Below are 27,622 nucleotides of genomic sequence, written 5' to 3' on the forward strand. Positions count from 1 at the left end.
TATATCTGGCCCTGTAGTGTAGGGCTACTTTGACCACATTCACGTATCATTCATCGATTAAGACTTGATCACAACAAGAAACTATAGAGGGGATGACATTGTGACAAGCAGTTGCACGTTGCTTGTTATTATTTAAGTTACAGAGCAAGATGTGGAAATATTATTGATACTTTAGTTATCTGGTTTGGAAATATGGAGCCTATATTTAGATAACGGGGCATGTTACAGGGCATGTATATGTTACAGGGCAGTATATCAGGCTGACAGGGGGCCGGCAGCATCACTGACCACTACCATAAAGACTGACCTACTGCAGTAAACATTACCATGTTGAGGGAGGGATAAACCACTGGTGTCCACCCATCAGTATTTAATACTGTGTACTCCCTCATTTAATCTGCTATTGGCTTGCCATCCTCTCCCTCTCCATCTCTTACAGCTGCTCTTCATTTTTCATCATTATTTTTCTCACAGGTGAGGATAATAGTGGGATCTTATAGTGCTCCAGCATGCATAATGTGCTCCTGTCTCTTGACTGCTTTGAACTGTATGTAGTGTTGCAGCTGTTGGTTTCTGCACATTGACAGATCATACGATCACAGTAGTAACATGGTCCTGTATGGCTCAGTTGGTTGAGGACAGTGCTTGTAACACCAGGGTTGTGGATTCTATCCCTATGGCCACCCACATGGTAAATGTATGCATGTGTGCTGGCTAAATTGTTTTGGGATATAAGGGGGAAACAAATACAGGTCTGTATTCTCACCTTTCTTTTTTTAAGCGATAGACGTTATTTTCAGTGATTCATTATGTGCACATGATTGACAGATATTAAGGAATTTGAATGTTTTAATTGAATGAATTGAATTGCTGAATTGTTTTGTGTCACCAGATGTGAATTTAGCTATTCAGGAAGTAGAGCTAGCTCAACAGTTTGAGCCGTCTTGGTCACTAGAAATATTATACTTCGTAGGCTGATTGCATGTATCAGCCCAACATGATGCTCAAGGGGACCTTGTTACCTGGATGTTTTTGTTCTGCTCTGTGTGTGCAATCTTATGCCATTTGTTCCTGAACAGGTGGTGTTCTAGATGTCTGGAATCTACAGAAATTAAATATAAATAACCATCAGAATATGAAACCTTTTGTGTATCATGAATGAATAAAACATTTTACATGATTTATTTGCAAGATTTGAACATTCATGAGTAAAAAAATTGAATATATCACTGTTTAAAGTGATAGTTCACTTTTTGGAAATATTAGCGTATTTTCGACTTTAGGGTGTTTAGCTAGTTATTGGTTTCCTTCAAACTGTATTTCAATTGGTTAGCTAGTTATTGGTTTCCTACGAACTGTATTTAAATTGGTTAGCTAGTATTTAACTTGGTTAGCTAGCTAGTTATTTTGAAATGGTTTGGAGAAAACAACAACAACTTAAGGAAATTGGAAGAAAAGCTACAATTTAAAAAAAATAGTTTAACTATCCCTTTAAAGGATCAACATTATAAAGAGTGACTCATTGTTTTAACAAATTAGTAAAATTGTAGTTGTAGTTATATTCAAATGTAGGTCAGCAGCTCAATAATTAAGTAGATCAAAGTTTAGCATGCCAAATACCAGTTTAGATTTGTCGTCCTCAGGGAAATAAGAAACTATCATTCAGAATGTATATATGTTTTGGCATCTGAATAAGTTGAAACCCTATCTGTTTAAGCATAAAATTGTTCCAAGTGGCAAGCAGCAATATGATACATGTTTGTGAATACTTCATATCTGCATGCTTATATCTGCAATGTGAAACTAGTTGAAAGGTGTTCTATTGCCAGTGTCTAGCTGCCATAATAATATGCTAAAATCGCAGGTTGTCCAAATGTCCTGCACCAGCATAAAGATAAAAATAAGTACATACCCAGTAAAGTGAGCCAGGGTAGACTCCTACTTGCTGAGTAATTAAAGTGATCTCTATATCTTATGTGTGCTACTGTTATTTTGTGGATTCATTTTGGCATTATGACTGCTCTTCTGAGTCTATCACAGTACAACATATACATTTATAACAACACTTGTTCTGTCAAAGTTTTTAATCTTTTAATTTCTGTCTTGTACAAGGTGTGAAAAAATAAACAAGCAAGATGTCAGAGTAAGTACAATATTACATTAGACTCAATAACATCTGAGAGGTGACTGATTGTCTGAGTGCATCGCGAACATCTCATGTATCTACTTCTTCCTCTCACAGGAAAAAGATGAATTCGAGCCGCAGGGGTCATCTGAAGGTAAATATACTGATTTAACCCAATTTCAGCTTCCAATATGAAAAACTGTTTTGTTCTTACTCTCCTTTGATTGAACATTTACAGTACCAGTCAAAAGTTTGGACACACCTACTCATTCAAGAGTTTTTCTTTATTTTTACTATTTTCTACATTGTAGAATAATAGTGAAGATTTCAAAACTATGAAAGAACACATATGGAATCATGTAGTAACCAAAAAAAGTGTTAAACAAATCAAAATATATTTTATATTTTTGATTATTCAACGTAGCCACCCTTTGCCTTGATGACAGTGTTTTGCACACTATTAGCAATCTCTCAACCAGCTTCATGAGGAATGATTTTCCAACAGTCTTGAAGGAGTTCCCACATATCCTGAGAACTTTTTGGCTGCTTTTCCTTCACTCTGCAGTCCAACTCATCCCAATCCATCTCAATTGGGTTGAGGTCTGGTTATTGTGGAGGCCAGGTCATCTGATGCAGCACTCCCTCACTCTCTTTCTTGGTCAAATATTTCTTTACATTTTCTGCATTGACTGACCGTCATGTCTTAAAGTAATGATGGACTGTCATTTCTCTTTACTTATTTGAGCTGTTCTTTCCATAATATGGACATGGTATTTTATCAAACATGGCTGTCTTTATCCAATGTATATCACCCCTACCTTGTTACAACACAACTGACTGGCTGAAACGCATTAAGAAGGAAATACATTTTACAAAGGACCTTTTAACTAGGCACACCTGTTAATTTAAATGCCTTCCAGGTCACCTTCCACCTCATGAAGCTGGTTGAGAGAATGCCAAGAGTGTGCAAAGCTGTCATCAAGGCAAAGGGTGGCTACTTTGAAGCATCTCAAATATAAAATATATTTTGGTGTGTTTAATGCTTTTTTGGTTACTACATGACAGTGTGTATGTGTTATTTCATAGTTTTAATGCTTTCACTACTATTGTACAATGTATAAAATAGTAAAAATAAAGAAAAACCCTTGAATGAATAGGTGTGTCCAAACCTTTGACTCATATTGTGTCTATACAGCTAAGTCAAATAATAACCCATTCTTATTTGAAAAGATGTCAAAACTGCGGGCACAGTAGCGATATGAAATTCAAATACTTTTCCCTATTTAATTAAATAACCACAAATGAACTATGTGTACAAGTGATTGTGTAAAATGTATCAAGACAAACACAAACGGCAGAAACACATTAGCTGGCAGTTGCCTGAAGTTAACGTGCTTAGGCTCTCAATTATTTATTCAGACACATGGTAATACCACAAGGTTACTTTCTTGAATGTATAAGGAAATACAGTACATTTGAGAGTGCCTGAAATTGATGCTAGGCCTAACTTTGCATTGGTGAGTCCTACATGTTTTGGTGTAGTCGTGTTAGCTGCTCTGACACCTTTTCTCCCCCTGGCATCCAGAGCTTGATGCTTGCGATTGCCAAAGACCTCCTGGAGAAAGAAGCAGCAGACTTGATAACGGAAAAGGCAGCTTTTATAGCAGAAAACTGCCCTGCTCCGGTATTGTCTGGGGGTCTTCCTGAGCTGCAGGTATTTTACCATTCTAACCAGTTCATTCTCATTTAGTCTGCTTTGAATACCTGACATATACAATAATTCATACAACCATACAATTGGTACCACAAAAATCCTAACCTATTTATTTTTCATGTTACATATTTGATTTTGAGATATGTGTTAAGGCTGCATTTGGATTTATTTGATTTGCATAGAAACGAAAATGAATTGAATGAGATTGATCTGTGCCAAAAGCTGAAGACACCATTAAGATACACTGTGTTTCTCATACAAATTATCTGTGATATGTTTGTGTGTCAACAGGAAATGCTTAAAAAGTTGGCCCAGACCATTGACAAGGTTGATGAGGATAGATATGACGCCGAGGCAAAAGTGAAGAAGACAGACAAAGAGGTACAGTACGTTGCATTCCATATTGTCCTCATCCTGGAAGCATATAGCGCTGGTCTTGACTATGTGTTGACTCACCCTCTTCACAGATCGAGGACTTGAGAATGAAAGTGGTTGAGATCCAGGGCATAAAGAAGCCAGCTCTGAAGAAAGTGCGTATGTCTGCTGATGCTATGCTTGCAGCTCTGCTGGGCACCAAGCACAAGGCTTCCATGGATTTCAGAGCCAACTTGAAAGAAGTGAAGAAGGAGGTCAAAGAGGAGGTGGGTATTTGTGGGGAGAATTACGAAGCAGAGAATCACAGTACTTTAGGAGTTGGCGGCAGTTGTTCCGAATGTGCTCAGAACTTTGAGGAAATGATCAGTTACATGAATTTCATATTACATCCTCAAACACTAAGAATGTCACATCGTACATTTTATGTCATGCAGGAGGAAGTCGGTGACTGGCGTAAGAACGTTGATGAACAGGCTGGCATGGACGGCAGGAAGAAGAAGTTTGAGACCGCATAAATGACTGAATTTGCTTTTTAATACATATTTTAGGTTGTTTTGTTATACCGTCACAGAGTTAGAGTCATTTTGTCAATCTATTTAACTTAAACGTATGTCTTATGTCAATAGTAAAAAGCTATTGAAGAAAACATATTTTACCTATGTCCAACATTCATGCCAAAGCTCAGTAATTAAATAAATGCTTTGAAGAAGACAGTCTTTTTTTGTTACTTTTGACATGTATATTTCTTGAATACAGTGGAGGCTGCTGAGGGTAGGACGGCTCATAATAATAGTTGGAACAGAGCAAATGGAAGGGCATCAAACACATGGAAACCGTATGTGTGTTGTATTTGATACCATTCCACCCACTCCGCTCCAGTCATTACTACGAGTCCGTGCTTTCCAACCTCCTGTGCTTGAACATTGTTATGCATGTTTATTTCTTTATTACTAATTTGGCACTGAAATAGTGGGGCATCCATAACTAGGGCTTTTCCAAATATTAATAAATATTTATTCCAAATATTAATGTTGCACTTATGTCACTTATGTGCACCTACCAGACAGCTGTGTCAAGGTTCTCTATTCCAGCCCCCAAGGAAATATCGACCTATCAGGAACATTGAAAATCACAACCTGGCATAAGATAATACTGGTGTAAAAAGACGCCTAAGCAGAGTCCACACTTCCGGTTTCCAGGAGAAACTGAAGTTAGGTTGTATCCCTGAAAACCGGTAACATTTGCTTTTTGCAACCCCACAGTGAATTAATCTAATATATTTGTGGTAAGAATATAGGATTATATTTCCTACAAACATTTCATCATAAATGTCAATGTCATTAGAGTATAATGTGTCATGCGAAATAACTTGATGAAAACACAATTTAATTAAAACTCAATAACGATTGGCTTGATTTAGTTACACATTTTAGATGTGTATTAATCATTTAAAAAATGTTTTATATTTAATTATACCTTTCATATTTGAATAAAGAATATCATAAACAATTTACAAGAATATAGTTATGATATAATTAGTAATATAATATATAAATAAATAAATATCCTCTCTCCATCACTCTATCGCTCTCTCTCGCTCTCTTTCAATCTCTCGCTCCTTCTCCCCATCTCACCTTTGAGCAAAAGAGGGCTATTTGCTTGCCCACTTTTTTCTCAGGAATTTCTCATTATTTGTAGATATTCAATTTACAGTGTATTGCCATGCAATTGAAGTTGGATTGGGGAACTCTAGTCCTGCAAATGGTGAGTAACACTTTTTTCTACTTTTTAAAAATCCTTAACAAAATGGATTCCAGAGGTCAAAAATTGTTCTGACAATAATGACAGATACAGAAATTGTTCAACGGTTTCACTTAAATGCAATTGATAGCATGGTTCCCTTGTTAAAGTTCACGACCCCTTTCCCTTTTTTATTTTACAGGTGCAATCTGCAATTGGTACTTCCATTTTTTTACTTTAAAATTATTGCTATATACACATTGATTGTTGAAGAACTTTTTGTCAAAACAGTGGCTGGGAAGTCACTTTTTATTGTTTGAACTGCACACTGACCCTTTAACAATAGCCTTCTTATTATTGAAAATGGAATTATCATCAATCAACCAAAAGTGGTTCAAGAATATATCAACGTTGACCCTTGCTTACCCGGGTTTATCTATCCATGTTGTCCGTGCTTAACTGGGATGGCTTTGTCAAACCTTTCCAACGTCGTTGGTATGGAAGCCAGTGGCAGCTCAGGTTTTGGGAGACACCTTGCAGAAAGGGAAATTTATGATGTGAGTTGGAGGAAAGGGTTGGTGGTATTTCAGGAGCCCACAGTTCCGTTGGCCTAAGGAGTCTCCACCACCACAAGGAGGTCCCTGGGTTTCTGCTGATTCATCACTAGTCTACATATATATACCCTGTTGGATTTGTTCTTTGCCTGTGACTTACCAGTTTCTCCCCTTCTTCACCAAGTGTGTCCTGTCCTCCTCATCTCATAGGTGAGAACCTCTCTTATCTTTCGATCACACAGGATCTGTCTTAATGATAAATAAGGTTGGATGTGACTTATTGATAAATGAAGGAATACAGTCTCACCGTGGGGGGGTAGTTTTACCTGGTAATTAAGTCTTACACAGTGTACATTTATAGACGTTGATGTAAAGGTGATTTCATGGCTACATTTACACAGATATTATTTTTTTTATTTTTTTTATTTCACCTTTATTTAACCAGGTAGGCTAGTTGAGAACAAGTTCTCATTTACAACTGTGACCTGACCAAGATAAAGCATAGCAGTGTGAACAGACAGCAACACAGAGTTACACATGGAATATACAATTAACAAGTCAATAACACAGTAGAAAAAAAAGAATAAAAAAATACCCATTAACAGGTAGCACCTGGAAATGATCGCACTAAGTGACACCTGTCACAAGTTCACTACATTTGAATACAGGTGAATACATTGAGATAAATATATCAGGGTGGATATTATGAAAGACTATTGAGCCTGTCTAGACAGAATGATGTGGCCGACGGGCCTCTGTGTTAGACAGTGTGACCCTGTGTGGAGGGCGGGGGGGACTCCTGCTCAAATATTCAATGTGTATAACTGTCACGGATAGCGATATGGGATTTGTGATGGAGATCTAGAATTTTGATTATACTGTAACTCGAATGTGATAACTAGGTTACAGCAGACAGTGTTTACTGAATGGGGCTTCTAGGCCCTTGGTTGGAGGTCCGTTCCTCTTGGGCTACAGCTAACATTTGGTAACCTACAGAATAGTTTCAGATCCACTGGTCAGTTGATAGTCATGGCATAACAGTTGAGCGTTGCAAGCACCATGCTCTATCAGGCATTTGAAAGTAAGAGTTTAATACATATTTTGATTATCATGTATGTTCCTAGTTGAACAGATTGGAAAAGGATGTGTTGGCAAGAGTTTTTATTGTCAATTTCTCTGTTTGCTGAAGTATACTCAAAATAGTAGCATTTATTTGATCATTTGAATATTAATGAATTTGAACGTATTTGAACTGCATGTGTCATTGACTTCAAACTAGAGAAAACAGAGAAGTTGTTAAAAACATCATTCCTATTCTTAACATTGCTATTCATTGATGCGGTGGGGTTTAACAACAGTGTCTTACAACATTTGAGCCATACTGTATTGCTTAAAATAATAATCAATGATTCGATTGAGGGGCTTTTCATGACAGAAAGTATGCCCCCCAAAATGCAATAGGAAAAGTGAAAGAGATGTAATGACGGGGTTCACTGAGAACGCAGGTTGTAGTGATTTGAGTGATACCAAGATGTTCTCAGGGTGGAGCAAGACGATGATGCCTGCAGAAGATTTGTGTGCTAATGACATCAATAAAGTAACAGCCCATGAATGTCAGGGGTGACTCTTGTCTCCAGCTGTCCAAATTTAGCCTGATCAAAATTGTTCCAACAAGTTTTAATAGTCAAATGGATCAGATTTCCCCTCCCTTCCTTGAAGTGTCCAAATTGCTCCATTAGCAGCCAGTGTTCATTAATCATTCTTGAGCTGGATACACAAGCCTGTTCTAATTTTAGGCTTATGAGGCAAATAGCACCCTAATGCTAAAAACATTTCTCTTCCTCATTGTCTTGTTGTTACAGGGTCTGAAGCACACATTCCTCCATCATGTCTGAGTAAGTATCCATTACCTTGATGTTTGCCACATGTTATTCTTTTCACAGGATTTTAGATAGCGTTGCAAATATGCGGTAGCTTTCCAAAAATTCTCCAGTTTTCCAGAAATCCTGTTTGGAAGTCTCCCGTAATCAGGAGTGAATAAGCAGGAATCTGGAATCCTCCAACCAGAATTTCGGAAAAACCTGGGAATCTTCGGAAAGTTACAGATTTTTGCATCCCTAGTCTTAGACAAACATAGTGTTAGAAAGTAGGGATTTTTTTTTATACCAAATCAGAATAAATAAACAAATAGACAAAGAAACATACAAACAAAAAACAAACAGCCAACCCTAACCCTAACATCAAACAATTGCTAGTATGCCTAAACCGTACTCTAACATGGGCAAATATACACACACACACACAGTACCTTCAGAAAGTATTCAGACCCCTTGACTTTTTCCACATTTTGTTACATTAAAGCCTTATTCTAAAATGGATTTAAAAATAAAAAATCATCAGCAATCTACACACAATACCACATAATGACAAAGCAAAACCAGGTGTTTAGAATTTTTTGCAAATATATTAAAAAAAAATATATATAAATAACTTATTTACATAAGTATTTAGACCCTTCCCTATGCTCAGGTGCATCCCATTTCCATTGATCATCCTTGAGATGCTGCTACAACTTGATTGGAGTCCACCTGTGGTAAATTCAATTGATTGGACTTGATGTGGAAAGGTACACACCTGTCTATATAAGGTCCCATAGTTGACAATGCATGTCAGAGCAAAAACCAAGCCATGAGGTTGAAGGAATTGTCCATAGAGCTCCAAGACAGGATTGTGTAGAGGCACAGATCTGGAGAAGGGTACCAAAACATTTCTGCAGCATTGAAAGTCCCCAAGAACACAGTGGCCTCCATCATTCTGAAATGGAAGAAGTTTGGATCCACCAAGACTCTTCGTTGAGCTGGCTGCCCGGCCGAACTGAGCAATCGGGGGAGAAGGGCCTTGGTCAGGGAGGTGACCTAGAACCTGATGGTCACTCTGACAGAGCTCTAGAGTTCCTCTGTGGAGATGGGAGAACCTTCCAGAAGGACAACTGCCTCTGCAGCCATCCACCAATCAGGCCTTTACGGGAGAGTGTGCCAAGACGGAAGCCACTCCTCAGTAAAAGGCACATGACCACCTGACTTTGATTTGCCAAAAGGCACCTAAAGACTCTCATACCATCAGAAACAAGATTCTCTGAACGCTTTGGCCTGAATGCCAAGCGTCACTTCTGGAGGAAACCTGGCAGAAACAGGTCTGCCAAGCTTGTGGCTTGTGTGGCATCATACCCAAGAAGACTCGATACTGTAATTGCTGCCAAAGGTGTTTCAACAAAGTACTGAGTAAAGGGTCTAAATATTATAAATGTTATATTTCCATTTCTTTATTTGTAATACATTTGTAAAATTTTCTAAAAACCTGTTTTTGCTTTGTCACTATGGGTTATTGTGTGTAGATTGATGAGGAACATTTTAGAATAAAGCTGTAACATACAAAAATGGGAAAAAGTAAAGGGGTCTGAATACTTTACGAAGGCAATAATATGTAAATAATGTATGAAATAAATTACATAGAAATTGAGCAGGATGCTTACACTGAGCACAAATATAAATGCAACATTTAAAGTGTTTTTCCCATGTTTCATGAGCTGAAATGATCCCCGAAATGTTCCATACACTCAAAACCTTTATTTCTCTCAAGTATTGTGCACTCATTTCTGTATTCCTAGTCATGTGAAATTCATAGATTAGGGCCTAATTAATTTATATGAACTGTACCTCAGTAAAATCGTTTAAATTGTTGCATGTTGGATTTATATTTCTATTCAGTATACATTTTGCAATGATACCATATTGCTCATGGCCATCATAAAAACTATTGGGTGTGAGTCTTTCACAACAACGTGAGAAAAGTAAATTAGATATTTTTTGACCTTCCCAATCTATTCAGCATGCTATAGCATATCACTGATACAAGCCTTGGTCAACATATTGACCAGTCATGTCTCTTCAGCATATTGATCAGTCATGTCTCTTCATCATATTGACCAGTCATGTCCCTTCATCATATTGATCAGTCATGTCTCTTCAGCATATTGATCAGTCATGTCCCTTCAGCATATTGATCAGTCATGTCCCTTCAGCATATTGATCAGTCATGTCTCTTCAGCATATTGATCAGTCATGTCTCTTCAGCATATTGATCAGTCATGTCCCTTCAGCATATTGATCAGTCATGTCCCTTCATCATATTGATCAGTCATGTCTCTTCATCATATTGATCAGTCATGTCCCTTCATCATATTGATCAGTCATGTCCCTTCATCATATTGATCAGTCATGTCCCTTCAGCATATTGATCAGTCATGTCCCTTCATCATATTGATCAGTCATGTCCCTTCATCATATTGATCATTCATGTCCCTTCATCATATTGACCAGTCATGTCCCTTCATCATATTGATCAGTCATGTCCCTTCAGCATATTGACCAGTCATGTCTCTTCATCATATTGATCAGTCATGTCTCTTCATCATATTGATCAGTCATGTCCCTTCAACATATTGATCAGTCATGTCCCTTCATCATATTGATCAGTCATGTCCCTTCAGCATATTGATCAGTCATGTCTCTTCATCATATTGATCAGTCATGTCCCTTCAGCATATTGATCAGTCATGTCTCTTCATCATATTGACCAGTCATGTCTCTTCATCATATTGACCAGTCATGTCTCTTCATCATATTGACCAGTCATGTACCTTCAGCATATTGATCATTCATGTCCCTTCAGCATATTGACCAGTCATGTATATAACAATCCAGTATGTCAAACTCACCTTTCTTCACAGGAAAAGGATGACCTCGAGCCGCAAGCATAATCTAAAGGTAAATCAACACAGTTCACTGTGACAACATTCTATGTATTCTTATGCTTGGCAAATTAGGTGCAAACTGCATTTTGTCAATGGGTTTCCTATATGAGCAGTATATGACTCTGTGTATGCCAATGTGCATTTCTATCTTTTTGACCTCCACTAAGCACAACAGCGTGTCCTGAATGTACACCAAGCCAGGTACTGGACTAGGTTTGGCCTCACTGGGTTTCCTTTTCCTCCAGAGCTTGTGTCTCTCGATTGCGGCTACTTTTCTGGCAGCAGAGAAAAAGGAGTCCATGCAAGAGAAAGAAGATTTCATGGCTCAGATCCCCATTGTGGATTTGTCTGGAAATCAAGCGGCGCTGGTGGTACCATACTGTTTATTGATTTGAGTTTATCGTAATGAGGTGGGATTCGTAGATGTATACACACTCCATTGTCTTCCTTTTGTGGTTGCTAATGTCTTATTTTAATTCCACAGCGGGGGATATAATTTCGCACAGACGTCTTGGCAAAGCCTTCATCAGTATGTCAAATGAAAGGTTACCACCTCTCCCTCTCTAGATAGCTTTTGCCTGTAGAAAGTGGTTAATTCCACCCTCTTTAGATTCTGGTGCCATAGTGATGCCTCTCATACAAATGATCTGTAGTGTGTTGTTGTGCACACAGGAAATTATTTTAAAAAGTTGGCCCAGACCATTGACAAGGTTGATGAGGAAAGATATGACGCCGAGGCAAAAGTGAAGAAGACAGACAAAGAGGTACAGTACTTTGCATTCCATATTGTCCTCATCCTGGAAACATATAGCGCTGGTCTTGACTATGTGTTGACTCACCCTCTTCACAGATCGAGGACCTGAAGATGAAAGTGGTTGAGATCCAGGGCATAAAGAAGCCAGCTCTGAAGAAAGTGCGTATGTCTGCTGATGCTATGCTTGCAGCTCTGCTGGGCACCAAGCACAAGGCTTCCATGGATTTCAGAGCCAACTTGAAAGAAGTGAAGAAGGAGGTCAAAGAGGAGGTGGGTATTTGTGGGGAGAATTACGAAGCAGAGAATCACAGTACTTTGGGAGTTGGCAACCTTTTCCCCACATGTATTCAGGGCTTTGATGAAAGGATCAATTACATTTATTTCATATTATATCCTCAAACACTAAGAATGTCACATCGTACATTTTATGTCATGCAGGAGGAAGTCGGTGACTGGCGTAAGAACGTTGATGAACAGGCTGGCATGGACGGCAGGAAGAAGAAGTTTTAGTCTGCCAAAATTACCAAATTAGTTTTGGTGTTCAAAACTACGGAGGATACAGAGTGATTGATCTATCTTTTTTGTTATTTTGTTGTACGGTTACAGAGTTGGATATGGAAGACCTAAGGTCGAGATTTGAGGCAAAGACATGTTTATCTTACAGCATAAGATAAGCCCTTATACTAACTGTAAACTGTAATCGAATTGTAAATTATTTTCCAAATATATAGGCTTACTGAAAATATATACAACTGCCAAACTGCAGTAATTCAATAAATGTTGGCAACATGGTGGAAACATGAACATGGTGGAAACATGAACATGAACATGGTGGAAACATGAACATGAACATGGTGGAAACATGAACATGGTGGAAACATGAGCATGAACATGGTGGAAACATGAACATGAACATGGTGGAAACATGAACATGGTGGAAACATGAACATGAACATGGTGGAAACATGAACATGAACATGGTGGAAACATGAACATGGTGGAAACATGAACATGGTGGAAACATGAACATGAACATAGTGGAAACATGAACATGAACATGGTGGAAACATGAACATGAACATGGTGGAAACATGAACATGGTGGAAACATGAACATGGTGGAAACATGAAACATGGAAATGGTATCAATTTTATGATTCTATGTTGTGGTAAATTATTTTACTCCTTTCAGATTTGGTCCCTCCATGCTTTTGGATGTAAGGTATTCTGGAGTATGGTTGGAAAAAAGTTGGCTTTCTGAAAAATCATCTTATTTGCTTCTTATTCTGGGAATCTTCCCACCAGGATTTCTGGAAAACCTGGTAATTTTGGGAAAGTTACTGGAATTTTGCAACACAAATTCTGGAGACACCTAGAACATCTGGGGTGGAGGTTATTTATTAAATACATCTATTAGGTTATCTATTAAACCACAAGATGTCAGTATAGTAGAGTACTTTTAATTTCTGCTGATCCTTCCTCTCTCTCTCATTCACTCTGCCCAACTCTCAATTTAATACAATCCCCTTTCTCTGAAAGTATAGCAATGGAAAAATGGGGGAAGTTGGTGAGTTTTGAACAAACAATGGCAATCTGCACTGTTTCACCAAATGTAGCCAAGCAGAATCATGAGTAGAGTAGCATTTCACTTACTACGTGTTATTTACTCGTTTGTTTAACTCCATTTGTCATGTGTTGGCCTGATTAAGCACTCAACATATTATCAATATGGCCTAACATATAATTCACAGTTGCTGTGCTTTTAGGTTTGAAGGAAACATGATGGAATTGAGGTTTATTGTGTTTTGTCTTTAAGACAATAAATCAATTTCTGATTTCGATACAATTTAAATTTCTGAGTGCTTTACTGATTCGATAAAATAACCACTTTTAAAACTGTATTAGGATTTTCAAGAACTTGTTTTTCTAGAATTAATAATATGATTCACTTGTTGAGTTATATTACTATGATTCACTTGTTGAAGTAGACTCCCACTTCAATTAATTTAGATTTTAGAAATACAGTATCATATTTTTTATATTCACTCTTATCTATAAATACTTTCCCTATCCCTCCCATACTGAACTGTAATTCTATACACACTGCTCAGAGCAACATATGTCTTGAAAGACATCTTGAAGGAAAGAACATTTATGAGGTGAACAGGGCTGGGCATAGTGTATTTCAGGAGCTCGATGTTCCATTGGTCTGACATGGAAACTACTTCCATAAAGAGGACCCAATGTTTCTGCTGATGCATCATCCGACACCATATATACCGTTTTCATGTTTCACCGCATGTCGCTTGTCAGTGTGCTAGTCTTCCATTCTTCCTCCTGGTGTGTTCTGCCCTCCTCCTCCTCCTCTTCCTCTCATAGGTGAGAATCTCTCTTTTCCCGTCTCTCTATCAAACTCTCTGATTGTGTTGCATCACTGGGATTAAAAGCACAAGGAATAGAAATAGACTAAAGGGCCTCCCAACCAATGGCAATCGTAACAATCCAACACACTCACTGCACATGGGTGTATTTCTGTTTACCACTTTATGGATCATTACCAAATGGAGCATATGGAACAGATATATTCACCTGGCAAAACAGGTGAAGACATTGAGGTAAATAAGTCAGACTTTCTTTCTTTTTGTAAAACTTTGACTAGGGTTCTGGTTAGGGGTTATACTCTAGCAGTCAAAGCTGGTAAAGACACAACATAAATACAGACCTCTGAGTTATTGAGTTTGAGATAAAGACCTCAGGCACAGAATGTTCTGTGTGAGATTATATTTAGATGATTGTTAATTCAATATAAAATGGTAAGTTCATAGTGTTATACACTATGTGGTGCATGTTTATTTGAGGTGGTGGATGGAGTAACAGCTTTGTAATACTGTGTAATAGACAGCATGCTAAATGCCATGTTAATTGTCATGTATAGGTCAACAAAAATAAAAAGTAGAGTTTTGCGATAGATCTTAGCTTGCTAAATTGTGTAGTTGACATGATGATTTGAAATTAAATAATTAATTTGATTAGATTATGAATGACTGGGAAAGTAACGCTTTTTTGATGTTTTCAATTATCAATAACTTTTAACTGAGACTTACAGTCAATTGTTGGGGAATAAAATAGCAAACCATTATATCCATTGATGAGTGTGAGGACATTGATTCAACACAATCACATCTGTCTACAGAATGAAGAAGATGCTGTTGATTTATGTATTTAGGAAGGGTTTTCTGATATACAGCACCGCAGCAGGTTAATAAATTGAAACCTGCGTCTCTGAAGGCAGCAGCAGTTAAAGTTTATTAGGGTTTCACATTCTAACAACCATTAAACAAGTCAGACAACTGACTCTAGCAGTCCAGATATAGCTTTCTCGGAATTGCCTCAGACTCTAGCTGTGAAAATGTATCATATTTCCCCTAAGAACCTAGTTTGGCCTAGTGTTCCCCAATCTTCAGCTCAATATCAGAATATGATCTTTAGACGAGACATGTCTCTCGCTTTTGCACCTATTGCACATATTGCACCCTACTGATATTATAAATGTTTATTTTTTAATCATAAGTATCAAGCACGCGCTCCAGCAGGTGTATCTCACTGATCATCCCTAAAGCCAACACCTCATTTGGCCGCCTTTCGTTCCAGTTCTCTGCTGCCTGTGACTGGAACGAATTGCAAAAATCGCTGAAGTTGGAGACTTTTATCTCCCTCACCAACTTCAAACATCTGCTATCTGAGCAGCTAACCGATCGCTGCAGCTGTACATAGTCTATCGGTAAATAGCCCACCCAATATCACCTACCTCATCCCCATACTGTTTATATTTATTTACTTTTCTGTTCTTTTGCACACCAGTATCTTCACCTGTACATGACCATCTGATCATTTATCACTCCAGTGTTAATCTGTTACCTCCTCATGCCTTTTGCACACAATGTATATAGACAATTTTCTACTGTGTTATTGACTTGTTAATTGTTTACTCCATGTGTAACTCTGTGTTGTCTGTTCACACTGCTATGCTTTATCTTGGTCAGGTCGCAGTTGCAAATGAGAACTTGTTCTCAACTGGCCTACCTGGTTAAATAAAGGTGAAATAAAAAAAATACAAAATAAAAAAAGCAAGTTTTCTCTGTTGTGCTTCTATTCAGGGTGTGAAACACAACAACAGCCAAGATGTCAGAGTAAGTCTTGAAATTTGTCTAACATTCACTAAAAGTGTAATTCCAGACTTCCAGCCTGACACAAAACATGTCCAAACCACCCTTATGTTCTCTCAGCAATGCACATAACTGTTATATCCCTAACAACATGTCAAATCCATGTTTTTTCCACAGTAAAAAGATGACATCGAGCCGCAGGCATCATCTGAAGGTGAACCAAGACAATGAATTATGGTCCATTGGATGAAACAAGTATTTCACACCAATGTCCAGTACTTGACTGAATTAGTTTGGGCATAAATTAGACTGGTTTTATAACTTTTCAACCTCTTTAATCATTTAGGTAATCTTTTGTGCCCCAATACTACATAGACTGGGTTTGTCTTTACTATGTTTCTTTGTCCTACAGAGCTTAGTGCTCCAGATTGCGTTTGAGCTTATTGAAGTGGAGAAAAAGGAGGCTGTGCAGGAGAAAGCCAATTTCATGGCTGAGCTCCCCGCCCTGGATTTGTCTGGAGATCAAACGGCGCTGGTGGTACGATACAACGCTAATAATTAATTCATTTACACAAACTTCACGCATCTGGAGACCTACATTTCCCTCACTAACTTTAAACATCAGCTATCTGAGCAGCTAACTGATCGCTGCAGCTGTACATAGTCCATCTGTAAATAGCCCACCCAATCTACCTACCTCATATTGTTTTTATTTACTTTTCTGCTCTTTTGCACACCAGTATCACTACTTACACACCGTCATCTGATCATCATCATCTGCTCATCTATCACTCCAGTGTTAATCTGCTAAATTGTAATTACTTTGCTACTCTGGCCTATTTATTGCCTTACCACCTCACGCCATTTGCACACACTGTATATAGACTTTCTTTTTTTCTATTGTGTTATTGACTGTACGCTTGTTTATTCCATGTGTAGCTCTGTGTTGTTGTTCGTGTCGCACTGCTTTGCTTTATCTTGTCCAGGTCGCAGTTGTAAATGAGAACTTGTTCTCAACCAGCCTACCTGGTTAAATAAAGGTGTTCTCAACCAGCCTACCTGGTTAAATAAAGGTGTTCTCAACCAGCCTACCTGGTTAAATAAAGGTTCAATATAATAATAAAAAAACATCTACTCCAATGTATTTAGGCCTCACATTGGTGGTTCTTGTAATAAGCCATGTGGATTTGCCTACAAAGTACATAGACTCTAAATAACTGTTGCCTAAAGAGACTGATTCCTTCAGGAGAGAAGAGTTTCTCATAGGGGTGGCAGGGTAGCCTAGTGGTTAGAGTGTTGGACTAGTTACTTGAAGGTTGCAAGTTCAAACCCCCGATCTGTCGTTCTGCCCCTGAACAGGCAATTAACCCACTGTTCCTAGACCGTCATTGTAAATAAGAATTTGTTCTTAACTGACTTGTCTAGTTAAATAAATAAAAGAGAGCCGCACACTCTAGGAGCTATCCTGATGAAGACAGCTTGGCTGTTGAAATGTTGGTAATTACATTTTTGCATCTGAGCTCCTAGAGTGTGCGACTCGCTTTTATCTTCAAGTTTTCTACTCCGCTAGCCAGCACCTCGTCTTAATAGGTGTGCGTTTCTTTTTCTTCTAAATAAATACAAATTACCTGACTGATTTCATGTGTTTGTGTACCAACAGGAAATGCTCAAAAAGTTAGCCCAATCCATCGACAAGGTTGATGAGGACAGATATGACGCAGAGTCCAAGGTGACGAAGGCAGACAAGGAGGTATTTTCTATTCCATCTTGTCCTCATCATGAAACAAACACATACCCATAGAATTTAAAATTGAAACACAACAAACACACAACCCTAGATTGAACAACCAATTATTATTTGCTATGTAACCAACCTCCTATTTAATCCAGATTAACAAATTGTTATCAGATGTATACCGTAGTTTGTAAAAAAAAAAACATCTTACCTAAATTTCCTTGACTAACCGGTGACACTGACTCTGTGCCGGTACCCCCTGTATATAGCCTCGCTACTGTTATTTTATTGTTACTCTTTAATTATTATTATTATTATTATAAAAACATTTTTTTACTACAGTTTATTTGAGTAAATACTTTCTTAACACTTTTATTCTTAAAACTGTATTGTTGGTTAAGGGCTTGTAAGTAAGCACTCACTTTAAGGTGTTGTATTTGGCGCATGTGACAAATCAAATTAGATTTTTGACACGGCAAATCTTATCTTCCTCCTGACTTGCTCACGTCACAGATTGAGGACTTGAGAATGAAAGTGGTTGAGATCCAGGGCATGAAGAAGCCAGCTCTGAAGAAAGTGCGTATGTCTGCTGATGCTATGCTCCAGGCTCTGCTGGGCACCAAGCACAAGGCTTCCATGGATTTCAGAGCCAACTTGAAAGAAGTGAAGAAGGAGGTCAAAGAGGAGGTGGGTATTTGTGTGGAAACCTACAAAGCAGAGAATCACAGTACCCGAGTATTGTGTCCCAAATGTGTTCTGAGCTATGTGGAAAGGATCAGCTATTTCATATTTTATCCTCTATTTGTGACATCATAAACTTTCTGTCATGCAGGCAGCGGATGCAGTTGGTGACTGGCGCAAGAACGTTGATGAACAGGCTGGCATGGACGGCAGGAAGAAGAAGTTTCAGGGTTAAACACATTCAGTTTTCAGTCATAGCCGACTTTTGTGTTTTGTCGTATTGTGGTACAGAGACGGATTTATATGACCTTGTTGTATCAGGTATCCCTGCAGGAAGAGGATCTTTGATTTTAAAATGCTATTATTTTTTTGATACTGTAGGTTCAAATATGTATTCGACACTATGGTTTTGGATATCTCTCTCTCCCCTCTCCCCCACTCTCTCTCTCTTTTTCTCTCGCTGTCTCTCTTTCTTTCTATTTAACTTTTCAGTGTAATTTGCAAATGTTTTTGGCTATTGTATAGTGAGGTGGAAAGGGTAAATATTTGTAGCTTCACCCACTCTTAACATCACACAGCTTTCCATCTGCGTCTTTAACATTCACTAAAAGGAGTATATTCACTAACAGAAAAATAAAAAACATTTAAAAAAGCTTGTGATTGTTTTTGTAGTGTTTTCCTACAAGATCATTGCCAGTTAGGCCCAAATGGTCACTGGGCGTGCTTCTGAAAGGCGAAAACATTACACTCAAAGAATGCGTGCATATTTGCCCAGATGAGCCTTTAGATCACAATATCTTTGAGTCTGTAAGGTTCTGTAATTGATCCAGCAGCCTTGCTGTAGGATGTTGTTTGTGTTATGCCAAGCTTGCATTTAGATCTGGAAATTGGACCTGTGCAATGAATAGATCCAACCCAATACATATAACTAACATTTACAGGATTCCATGGATCTAGATCAGGGGAAAATGATTAAATACTTAATATATCTATTTTTGTTATTGATATTTAGAATTTAAAATTGAAACACAACAAACACACAACCCTGGATTGAACAACCAATTATGATTTGCTAAGTAACCAACCTCCTATTTAATCCAGATTAACAAATTGTTATCAGATGTATACCGTAGTTTGTAAAAAAACATCTTCTTAACATCTGTTTTAGCTAATGGAAAGGCATTGGGAAATGGTCATGTGATATTAGTGTACCATATTTGTTAACACATGAATGCCCTTCAATAATAATAATAATAATAATAATATTAATAATGATGATGATGATGATAATAACGGATTTCATATATATAGTAATTTTCCAGATGCTCCACCAGAGGCCTCCACATGTTGAAATATTAGGAAGTTTGGGCTGCCATTGTCTTTTTACCTTTATTTTAGCAGGGAGTCTTATTGAGACCGAGTGTCACGCCCTGACCTTAGAGCTTTTTATGTCTCTATGTTGGTTTGGTCAGGGTGTGATTTGGGTGGGCATTCTATGTTCCTTTTTCTATGTTTTTGTATTTCTTTGTTTTGGCCGGGTATGGTTCTCAATCAGGGACAGCTGTCCATTGTTGTCTCTGATTGGGAACCATACTTAGGTAGCTTTTTTCCACAGGGTTTTTGTGGGTAGTTAATTTCTGTTTAGTGTTTTGAACCTTTCAGGACTGTTTTGGTTATTGCCTTTGTTATTTTGTTATAGTGTTCCGTTTTAATAAAGAAAGCATGAACACTTACAACGCTGCACTTTGGCCCGATGAGTCCTCTTCTTCAGAAGACGAATACCGTTACAGAACTACCCACCACAAATGGACCAAGCAGCGTGGTAACAAGGAGCAGAGGGTTCAGGACTCCTGGACTTGGGAGGTGATATTGGACGGACAGGCGCCCTTCAGTCCGGAGCTTCCAGATGCGCCCTTCAGTCCGGAGCTTCCAGAGGCGCCCTTCAGTCCGGAGCTTCCAGAGGCGCCCTTCAGTCCGGAGCTTCCAGAGGCGCCCTTCAGTCCGGAGCTTCCAGAGGCGCCCTTCAGTCCGGAGCTTCCAGCGGCGCACTCCAGTCCGGAGCTTCCAGAGACGCCCTTCAGTCCGGAGCTTCCAGAGGCGCCCTTCAGTCCGGAGCTTCCCGAGGCGCCCTTCAGTCCGGAGCTTCCCGAGGCGCCCTTCAGTCCGGAGCTTCCAGAGGCGCCCTTCAGTCCGGAGCTTCCAGAGGCGCCCTTCAGTCCGGAGCTTCCAGAGGCGCCCTTCAGTCCGGAGCTTCCAGAGGCGCCCTTCAGTCCGGATCTTCCAGAGGCGCCCTTCAGTCCGGAGCTTCCAGAGGCGCCCTTCAGTCCGGAGCTTCCAGAGGCGCCCTTCAGTCCGGAGCTTCCAGAGGCGCCCTTCAGTCCGGAGCTTCCAGAGGCGCCCTTCAGTCCGGAGCTTCCAGAGGCGCCCTTCAGTCCGGAGCTTCCAGAGGCGCCCTTCAGTCCGGAGCTTCCAGAGGCGCCCTTCAGTCCGGAGCTTCCAGAGGCGCCCTTCAGTCCGGAGCTTCCAGCGGCGCTTTCCAGTCCGGAGCTCTCTACCAGGGTGCCCAGTCCACAACGAGGGTCCCCAGTCCGGGGCCCGCTACGAGGGTCCCCAGTCCGGGGCCCGATTCGAGGGTCCCCAGTCGGGGGCCCGCAACGAGGGGGGGGGGGGGTACTGTCACGCCTGGACCTTAGAGCTTTTTATGTCTCTATTTTGGTTCGGTCAGGATGCGATTTGGGTGGGCATTCTATGTTCCTTTTTCTATGTTTTTGTATTTCTTTGTTTTGGCCGGGTATGGTTCTCAATCAGGGACAGCTGTCTATCGTTGTATCTGATTGGGAACCATACTTGGGTAGATTTTTCCCACAGGGTTTTTGTGGGGAGTTCATTTCTGTTTAGTGTTTTGCACCTTTCTGGACTGTTTTGGTTATTCCCTTTGTTATTTTGTTATAGTGTTCCGTTTTAATAAAGAAAGCATGAACACTTACAACGCTGCACTTTGGTCCGATGATTCCTCTTCTTCAGACGACGAATACCGTTACACCAAGGTTTGTTTTGACAAGACCAGCAGCAATTCCACATTGAAAGTTAGAGATGCAAAAAAATACAAAAATAAAATGATAGAAAAACAATCCTCTGTGAAGAGGTCCTATACCAACAGCCTGAACTGCCGAAAGGCACCAATGCATCCAACTGAAGGGTATTCTGAAGATTGTTCCATAAGTGAGGTACGATTAAAACTAAAAGATGCTTTAACTACATCTGTATTGACGGAAGGATTTCAAGAGTTAACTATCCAAGTATGGTTTCTCGTAAATATGACCAGAGTATGTCAAAATAGATAGATACATGTATTAAGACATTAGTGGATAAACATATGCAGTAAGCTATTTACCCATGAACATTATCAGTTAAACACAGACTTACTCAGATGTGCCCATCCTAGAACCAAACCAACCATTCATGCTCAATATCTGAACTGTGGTGGTATGTTAAATGCTTAGCCTTAGACTGTTCAGAGTATCGATATCAAACCACCAGGCAGCCTGCTCCTCCCACTGGCATAGTGATACCAAAGCATTCCGTCTATGGTCATGAAGGCCTGCCTGCATTTAACGGCTCTCCAGCAGTAAGACCTGGGCTGGGCATCTTAGGTTACCTCCAAGGAGCTCAAATGCAGGGCTGAGACTGGAGGACTGGCTTAGTATATCCCTGACCCTGCTTCCGAATGCAAGGAGATGCCACAGTGCTATATTTGGATCATCTGACTTCACCAACTTTAATATTATTACACTTATCAAGATAACACCCCTGGTCATCCCTACTGCTTCTGATCTAACGGACTCACTGAACAAATGCTTTGTTTGTAAATGGCAGTGTTGGAACGTGCCCCTGGCTATCTGTAAATTTAAAAACAAGAAAATGGTGCTGTCTGGTTTACTTAATATAAGGAATTAGAAATTATTTATACTTCTATTTTTGATACTTAAATATATTTTAGCAATTATATTTACTTTTGATGATTAAGTATGCTTAAAACCAAATACTTTTCGACACTTATTCAATTATGATAGGTCGGGTTCTTTTTCCACCACTGTTCAGAAGACTCCTTGGAGGAGATTTACTGTCAGTGATTTCCTGGGGAAGAGATGCAGTCTGCTGGACCTGGTTTAATGTGGCCTTGGTTCAACTCTAGCGGGGATGCGTTGATCATCATTTGGCTGCTGATCCTCTGTCTCCACTTCCAAATGGAAGATGTTTTTCTTATTAATTGAGAGGGGCAAAATGCGAAATTTAGTGAAGAACTGTTTTTTTTTACTTGTATTTTATCAGGCGAGTCAGTTAAAAACAAATTCTTATTTACAATGACGGCCTGGTTGTTATTGAGACAGTTAGGACCTTTTTAATGTTATAATTTTGTTGTTGTTCAGACAGTTAGGACCCTTTTAATGTTACAACTTGGTTGTTGTTCAGACAGTTACGACTCTGTCAATGTTACGACCTGGTTGTTATTCAGATAGTTAGGACTCTGTCAATGTTACGACCTGGTTGTTATTCAGATAGTTAGGACTCTGTCAATGTTACAACCTGGTTGTTATTCAGATAGTTAGGACTCTGTCAATGTTACGGCCTGGTTGTTATTCAGATAGTTAGGACCTTTTCAATGTTACGACCTGGTTGTTATTCAGATAGTTAGGACTCTGTCAATGTTACGACCTGGTTGTTATTCAGATAGTTAGGACTCTGTCAATGTTACGACCTGGTTGTTATTCAGATAGTTAGGACCCTGTCAATGTTACGACCTGGTTGTTATTCAGATAGTTAGGACTCTGTCAATGTTACAACCTGGTTGTTATTCAGATAGTTAGGACTCTGTCAATGTTACGACCTGGTTGTTATTCAGATAGTTAGGACTCTGTCAATGTTACAACCTAGTTGTTATTCAGATAGTTAGGACTCTGTCAATGTTACGACCTGGTTGTTATTCAGATAGTTAGGACTCTGTCAATGTTACGACTTGGTTGTAGGACAGATGCCGTGCGGAAATAAGACATGACATTGATAGATGAAAAATGCTCACATTTTGGCATACCCAGTCTGCAGCCAAGCATATTCTGTCAGTAATATCATGACTTGCAGTGGGTTCCATCTTATTTCAAACCCATGAGCATGTGAGAGAACACACTGCTGGTGGACCGTCAGCCCTAGAAACAGAGCCAGCATTCACAAGGTAGCATTTATCAGCTGGCTAGAGATACGGAATCAAGTCAACATATGGAAAAAATCTACTTCAGCTAAGTCCCCTTCTGTTTTCCTTATAATCATCATGGCCCTTATTTCACCGACCTGAACCTGCTTCTGACTGAAGCAAAGCCCAACAAACAGACACCACTGGCGGCTTGCACAGTAAAGTTGGCAGAGATTTGAGTTGACCTTGTGTCCGTTTCCTGTCTCTTTATCCAGAAAGAACTGAAATGTCTCTATAATACCAACAGTTGACAGAGCCAACAGGGCCTTTCCTCCTATTTGTGATCACCCAATGATACCTTCTGACATTCAGTCACTGTTTTATCACCTTCACTGCTGTACCAAGCTCACAGTACAGTGAGAGAATAGGAAGGGTTACACTGTACCCCAAATCCAGGTTAACCATAACAGGGTCACCATTACCAGAGCCACCAATGATGCATGTTAACTACGACTGTATCAGCAATTGAGGCATTTTCTGGATTGCCTTGCTGCCATGGACCGGTGCCAAATGCCCCCAGGACACAGGCGGCTCATAGCAGGGATATGAGGTCATACTGCTGCCAGCCTGCTCTAATGACCCATAGTAACCCAGTCAAGACTCTTCCTGTTTGATGTTGAGCCTTTCGCTTCGGCCTGTGGAATGTTCCAGGTCCTGAGAACATTGGGCTATGGCTATCATAAATGGCATCCTGTCAAAAGTAGTGCAATATATAGGGAATAAGGAGCCATTTCGGACACAGCCCAGGTCTCTAGGGTTATAGAAGCCTCTGTTCCCATAGAAAAGCCAGGGCCTCTGCCTGCTGCAGACTAGGAAGAATGTGCGCCCCATGGAGGATTGAATGTGAGACATACTGACCCTGGTGGCATTAGGAATTAGAATGGGAATGTAGTCTCAAAGCCCCATGCACTTTGTGAATATCTGGTTGATCACAGTTTTTTCCCCTGATGACGAATGACCATACATGTAACAGCACAACTGGATACGATAAGGAATATGTACTTGTACTACCAAACTAGGCCCCAAATACAGGCCTTCAGACACACATTATTAACATGAATTTAAAAACAAGAGATGTGTCAATTACAGTCATTTGGTTTGCTGTGGTTAATTTGCCCCAATCACTCCATAGATTTCCGAGTTTTGCCTATAGTTTTAGTACAGTAATTTACCTCACTTCACCAGTCCCAGGAATGGTCAGCAGAGGGCATGTTTGCTCTGTTTAACTTAAACTTGTTTGGGTATCTAGCTGCTATGTTAGCTAGTACTATTGACTGAAGCTGTGCTGTTATTAAACAGCTGATCATGCAAAAAATAGCTGTTTGACCATAGGCTTTAATTCTGAGGTACATGAACACACATTACTTATATAAATAAACAAGGCACAAAATATCTCACGGATCAAAGAGCAATCCACCTTTTGAAAGAGGTTAATCAAAAGTATTCAGTCAATAGTGAAGAAATACATTTAACTGGTGTTTTCTGGTATTTTCTTTGTCTTTCCCTATGGTCGGTAGAATAATCAGCCATGCCATCCTTACCCTCCCTGGTTAGTCTCATTGTAAAAAAGGCCATGCCTGTGCACGTGACTTTCCCCACAGTTCCGTTCTTTAAAAAATAAGTATTATTACATTTCAAATTACAGTATAATAACAAAAAAAAACATAGGACATGACTACATGTATATTTTCTCTGAAGAAACATAAAATAACATTTAAGTAAAAAAAAAAAAAATCATTACACATGAATTGAGTTTCAAAAGTACCTAAAATAAAATAAATATAATAAGGTCAGGGGTTACAGTTGTACAACCCTATGATGGGGTTATAAGAATACAGTGTTTTTTTGTTATTAACTACTGCTAGAGATCTTATTAAATATTGGATTTCAAGTAAAAATATATTGCATTTGGGGACAGATTTCAAATATTTGTTTTTGTGTATATACATTTACCAGAGAGAATTCTGAAATTAAAGACAAATTCAGTAGTTTTGTTTTCATTTGAATAATAACATTTTACATATTTCATTGAAAGTATATAGGTCTTATTTATGAAATAAAAAATGTAAATACTTAACTCGGTCCAAAATAACTCCTAAAAAATGTACATTATAGTTTCACCTTCTTTATCACAGATATGTCCTCTAAGTCCGTGAATTTATTGCAGGGTATATTTTGTGCAAGATTTTAAACTGAATTTATTTTACTTTATTTGATATACAAAATTTGTGAGGGAGCAACCAAACTTTCTTCCATTCAATTTCAGTAATATATGCATTCCAGAATAATTTCCCTCTAGGAAAGATCTTGTTCTTGGAGTTAAAAAGTTATCTCAAGGGGCCTCCCGAGTGGCGCAGCAGTCAGCATAATAAAATAATACAATAATCAGTTCAAAATGTTTACATTAAAATAAACAAAATATTTTGCCCCTCCTCAACTATCCATCACATCCTCCTGGTTTCCATCAATCCCATGGCCGAATGCACATTTAGACTCTGACCCCTCCCACTCCAGGTCAGAGACTGGCTATCATTGTTGGCAGATGACGCAAATTCAGCTGCCGATCAAGTTGTCATTGTATTTACTAGGAAGATTGTGCGTCCATTCCTATGTATCACACAAAAATCACTTTCTAATAGAAGCAGATGTGTCCGTGTGTATGGTGGTAACAGACAATTGTCTAGTAAATGGGCCTCAACATTACGTTCTGACAGGACAACACTGAATTGATTTTACTGAATCAGCATAAGTTATTAGTGGGTGAGGGCATTCACAGCCGACCGCTCAGACAGGTGAGGGCATTCACAGCCGACCGCTCAGACGGGTGAGGGAATACCAGCCAACCTTTTTTACATTAATGTCACAACGTCCTTAAATATTGCTCCCCATTAGTCTCATAAACGTAACACAAGCTGAGCCGCATAAGTGACCCAGGTTGTAAAGTAATTTAAGGTCATTATGTGTCCACCCCGCTCAGGTCATCGTAAAGGTTCAGTGTGCTGTTAGATTTAATGCCTGCTCAAAATCTCATTACGTTTTTTCTCTATTTGTGTTGCGTCCAAGTCCCCATATGTTTTCATTTTGTGCAGACTGTAACCTACTGTACATGCAAGGTATAGCTTCTGCTTCCCTTGACTTGGCAGGATAATAGCTGCTTGAATATCAGTGTAACTCTGTATGTACGCACGCACAGACACACGTCAGACCTGGATTGATGAAGATTTATTTCTCATTCAGTTCCATCCTGCATCTGATGTACTGTAATCTGTGTTTCCATGGCCAGAGAGTTAAGTGTGTCACTTCTAAAGTGAACAACACATCTGGTAGTTTAGTGGTTAAGTGTGTTAGGCAAGTAACTGAAAGGTTGCTGGTTTGAATCTTTGACCTGACTAGGTAAAACATTTGTCGATGTGCCCTTGAACAAGGCACTTAATCCTAAATGCTCTGGATAAGAGTGTCTGCTAAAATGTGTGTGTGTTTTTTTGTCATTCAGTAAGGGAGAGATTTAAGTTCTCTGTTTCAAAACGGTCCTGTCCTCTGGCTCTCTACTCTACCCCTGTTTGAGTAAGTACAGTCAGGTATCTGGATGTCAAATGTCTCAAACAAAAATGTTCAATAAATGGAGATTAAAAAAGAAAAGAAACATCTGGCGCCACAAAACAAATATTCAAGTCTATAAATATGTTGGCCGCGATTATTCAGGGGGCCACAAAACAAA

The 27,622-nt window shown here is 39.2% G+C and overlaps 3 protein-coding genes across 4 annotated transcripts; all 3 read left to right on the plus strand.

Annotated features, from left to right (window-relative positions):
- The first annotated feature begins 259 nt into the window (after window positions 1-259).
- Window positions 260-4,923, plus strand: LOC139406470 (troponin I, fast skeletal muscle-like). The gene is made up of 7 exons (XM_071149087.1): window positions 260-474; window positions 2,113-2,143; window positions 2,243-2,279; window positions 3,711-3,839; window positions 4,131-4,220; window positions 4,307-4,480; window positions 4,649-4,923. The coding sequence occupies exons 2-7, from the start codon at window positions 2,136-2,138 to the stop codon at window positions 4,727-4,729; spliced, it is 519 nt and encodes a 172-aa protein (XP_071005188.1). The 5' UTR covers window positions 260-474; window positions 2,113-2,135; the 3' UTR covers window positions 4,730-4,923.
- A 6,583-nt stretch (window positions 4,924-11,506) lies between these two features.
- LOC139407501 (troponin I, fast skeletal muscle-like) lies at window positions 11,507-12,735 on the plus strand. Its single transcript, XM_071151293.1, has 5 exons — window positions 11,507-11,522; window positions 11,604-11,692; window positions 11,975-12,085; window positions 12,172-12,345; window positions 12,514-12,735. Exons 1-5 carry the CDS (start codon window positions 11,507-11,509, stop codon window positions 12,583-12,585), a joined length of 462 nt encoding a protein of 153 aa, XP_071007394.1. The 3' UTR covers window positions 12,586-12,735.
- A 1,497-nt stretch (window positions 12,736-14,232) lies between these two features.
- On the plus strand, window positions 14,233-19,313 carry LOC139406471 (troponin I, fast skeletal muscle-like). 2 transcript variants are annotated; one of them, XM_071149088.1, is made up of 7 exons: window positions 14,233-14,453; window positions 16,232-16,264; window positions 16,418-16,454; window positions 16,653-16,778; window positions 17,901-17,990; window positions 18,489-18,662; window positions 18,808-19,313. In XM_071149088.1, exons 2-7 carry the CDS (start codon window positions 16,257-16,259, stop codon window positions 18,889-18,891), a joined length of 519 nt encoding a protein of 172 aa, XP_071005189.1. In that variant the 5' UTR covers window positions 14,233-14,453; window positions 16,232-16,256; the 3' UTR covers window positions 18,892-19,313. The 2 variants fall into 2 exon arrangements, with proteins under 2 accessions (XP_071005189.1, XP_071005190.1); XM_071149089.1 differs by having other exon boundaries at window positions 14,376-14,689; window positions 18,808-19,308.
- The last annotated feature ends 8,309 nt before the right edge of the window (window positions 19,314-27,622 follow it).

This window comes from Oncorhynchus clarkii, chromosome 4 (assembly GCF_045791955.1).
Source record: "Oncorhynchus clarkii lewisi isolate Uvic-CL-2024 chromosome 4, UVic_Ocla_1.0, whole genome shotgun sequence".
Taxonomy (NCBI): domain Eukaryota; kingdom Metazoa; phylum Chordata; class Actinopteri; order Salmoniformes; family Salmonidae; genus Oncorhynchus; species Oncorhynchus clarkii.

What these genes read in the sequence shown, in the direction of transcription:
- LOC139406470 (XM_071149087.1), top strand. An exon ending in GCCGCAGGGGTCATCTGAAG is followed by an intron (nt 2,280 to 3,710) that starts GTAAATATACTG and finishes CCTGGCATCCAG; the next exon opens with AGCTTGATGCTTGCGATTGC. An exon ending in AGAAGGAGGTCAAAGAGGAG is followed by an intron (nt 4,481 to 4,648) that starts GTGGGTATTTGT and finishes TATGTCATGCAG; the next exon opens with GAGGAAGTCGGTGACTGGCG.
- LOC139407501 (XM_071151293.1), top strand. An exon ending in GAAATCAAGCGGCGCTGGTG is followed by an intron (nt 11,693 to 11,974) that starts GTACCATACTGT and finishes AATGATCTGTAG; the next exon opens with TGTGTTGTTGTGCACACAGG. An exon ending in TGAAGAAGACAGACAAAGAG is followed by an intron (nt 12,086 to 12,171) that starts GTACAGTACTTT and finishes CCCTCTTCACAG; the next exon opens with ATCGAGGACCTGAAGATGAA.
- LOC139406471 (XM_071149088.1), top strand. An exon ending in GCCGCAGGCATCATCTGAAG is followed by an intron (nt 16,455 to 16,652) that starts GTGAACCAAGAC and finishes TTTGTCCTACAG; the next exon opens with AGCTTAGTGCTCCAGATTGC. An exon ending in AGAAGGAGGTCAAAGAGGAG is followed by an intron (nt 18,663 to 18,807) that starts GTGGGTATTTGT and finishes TCTGTCATGCAG; the next exon opens with GCAGCGGATGCAGTTGGTGA.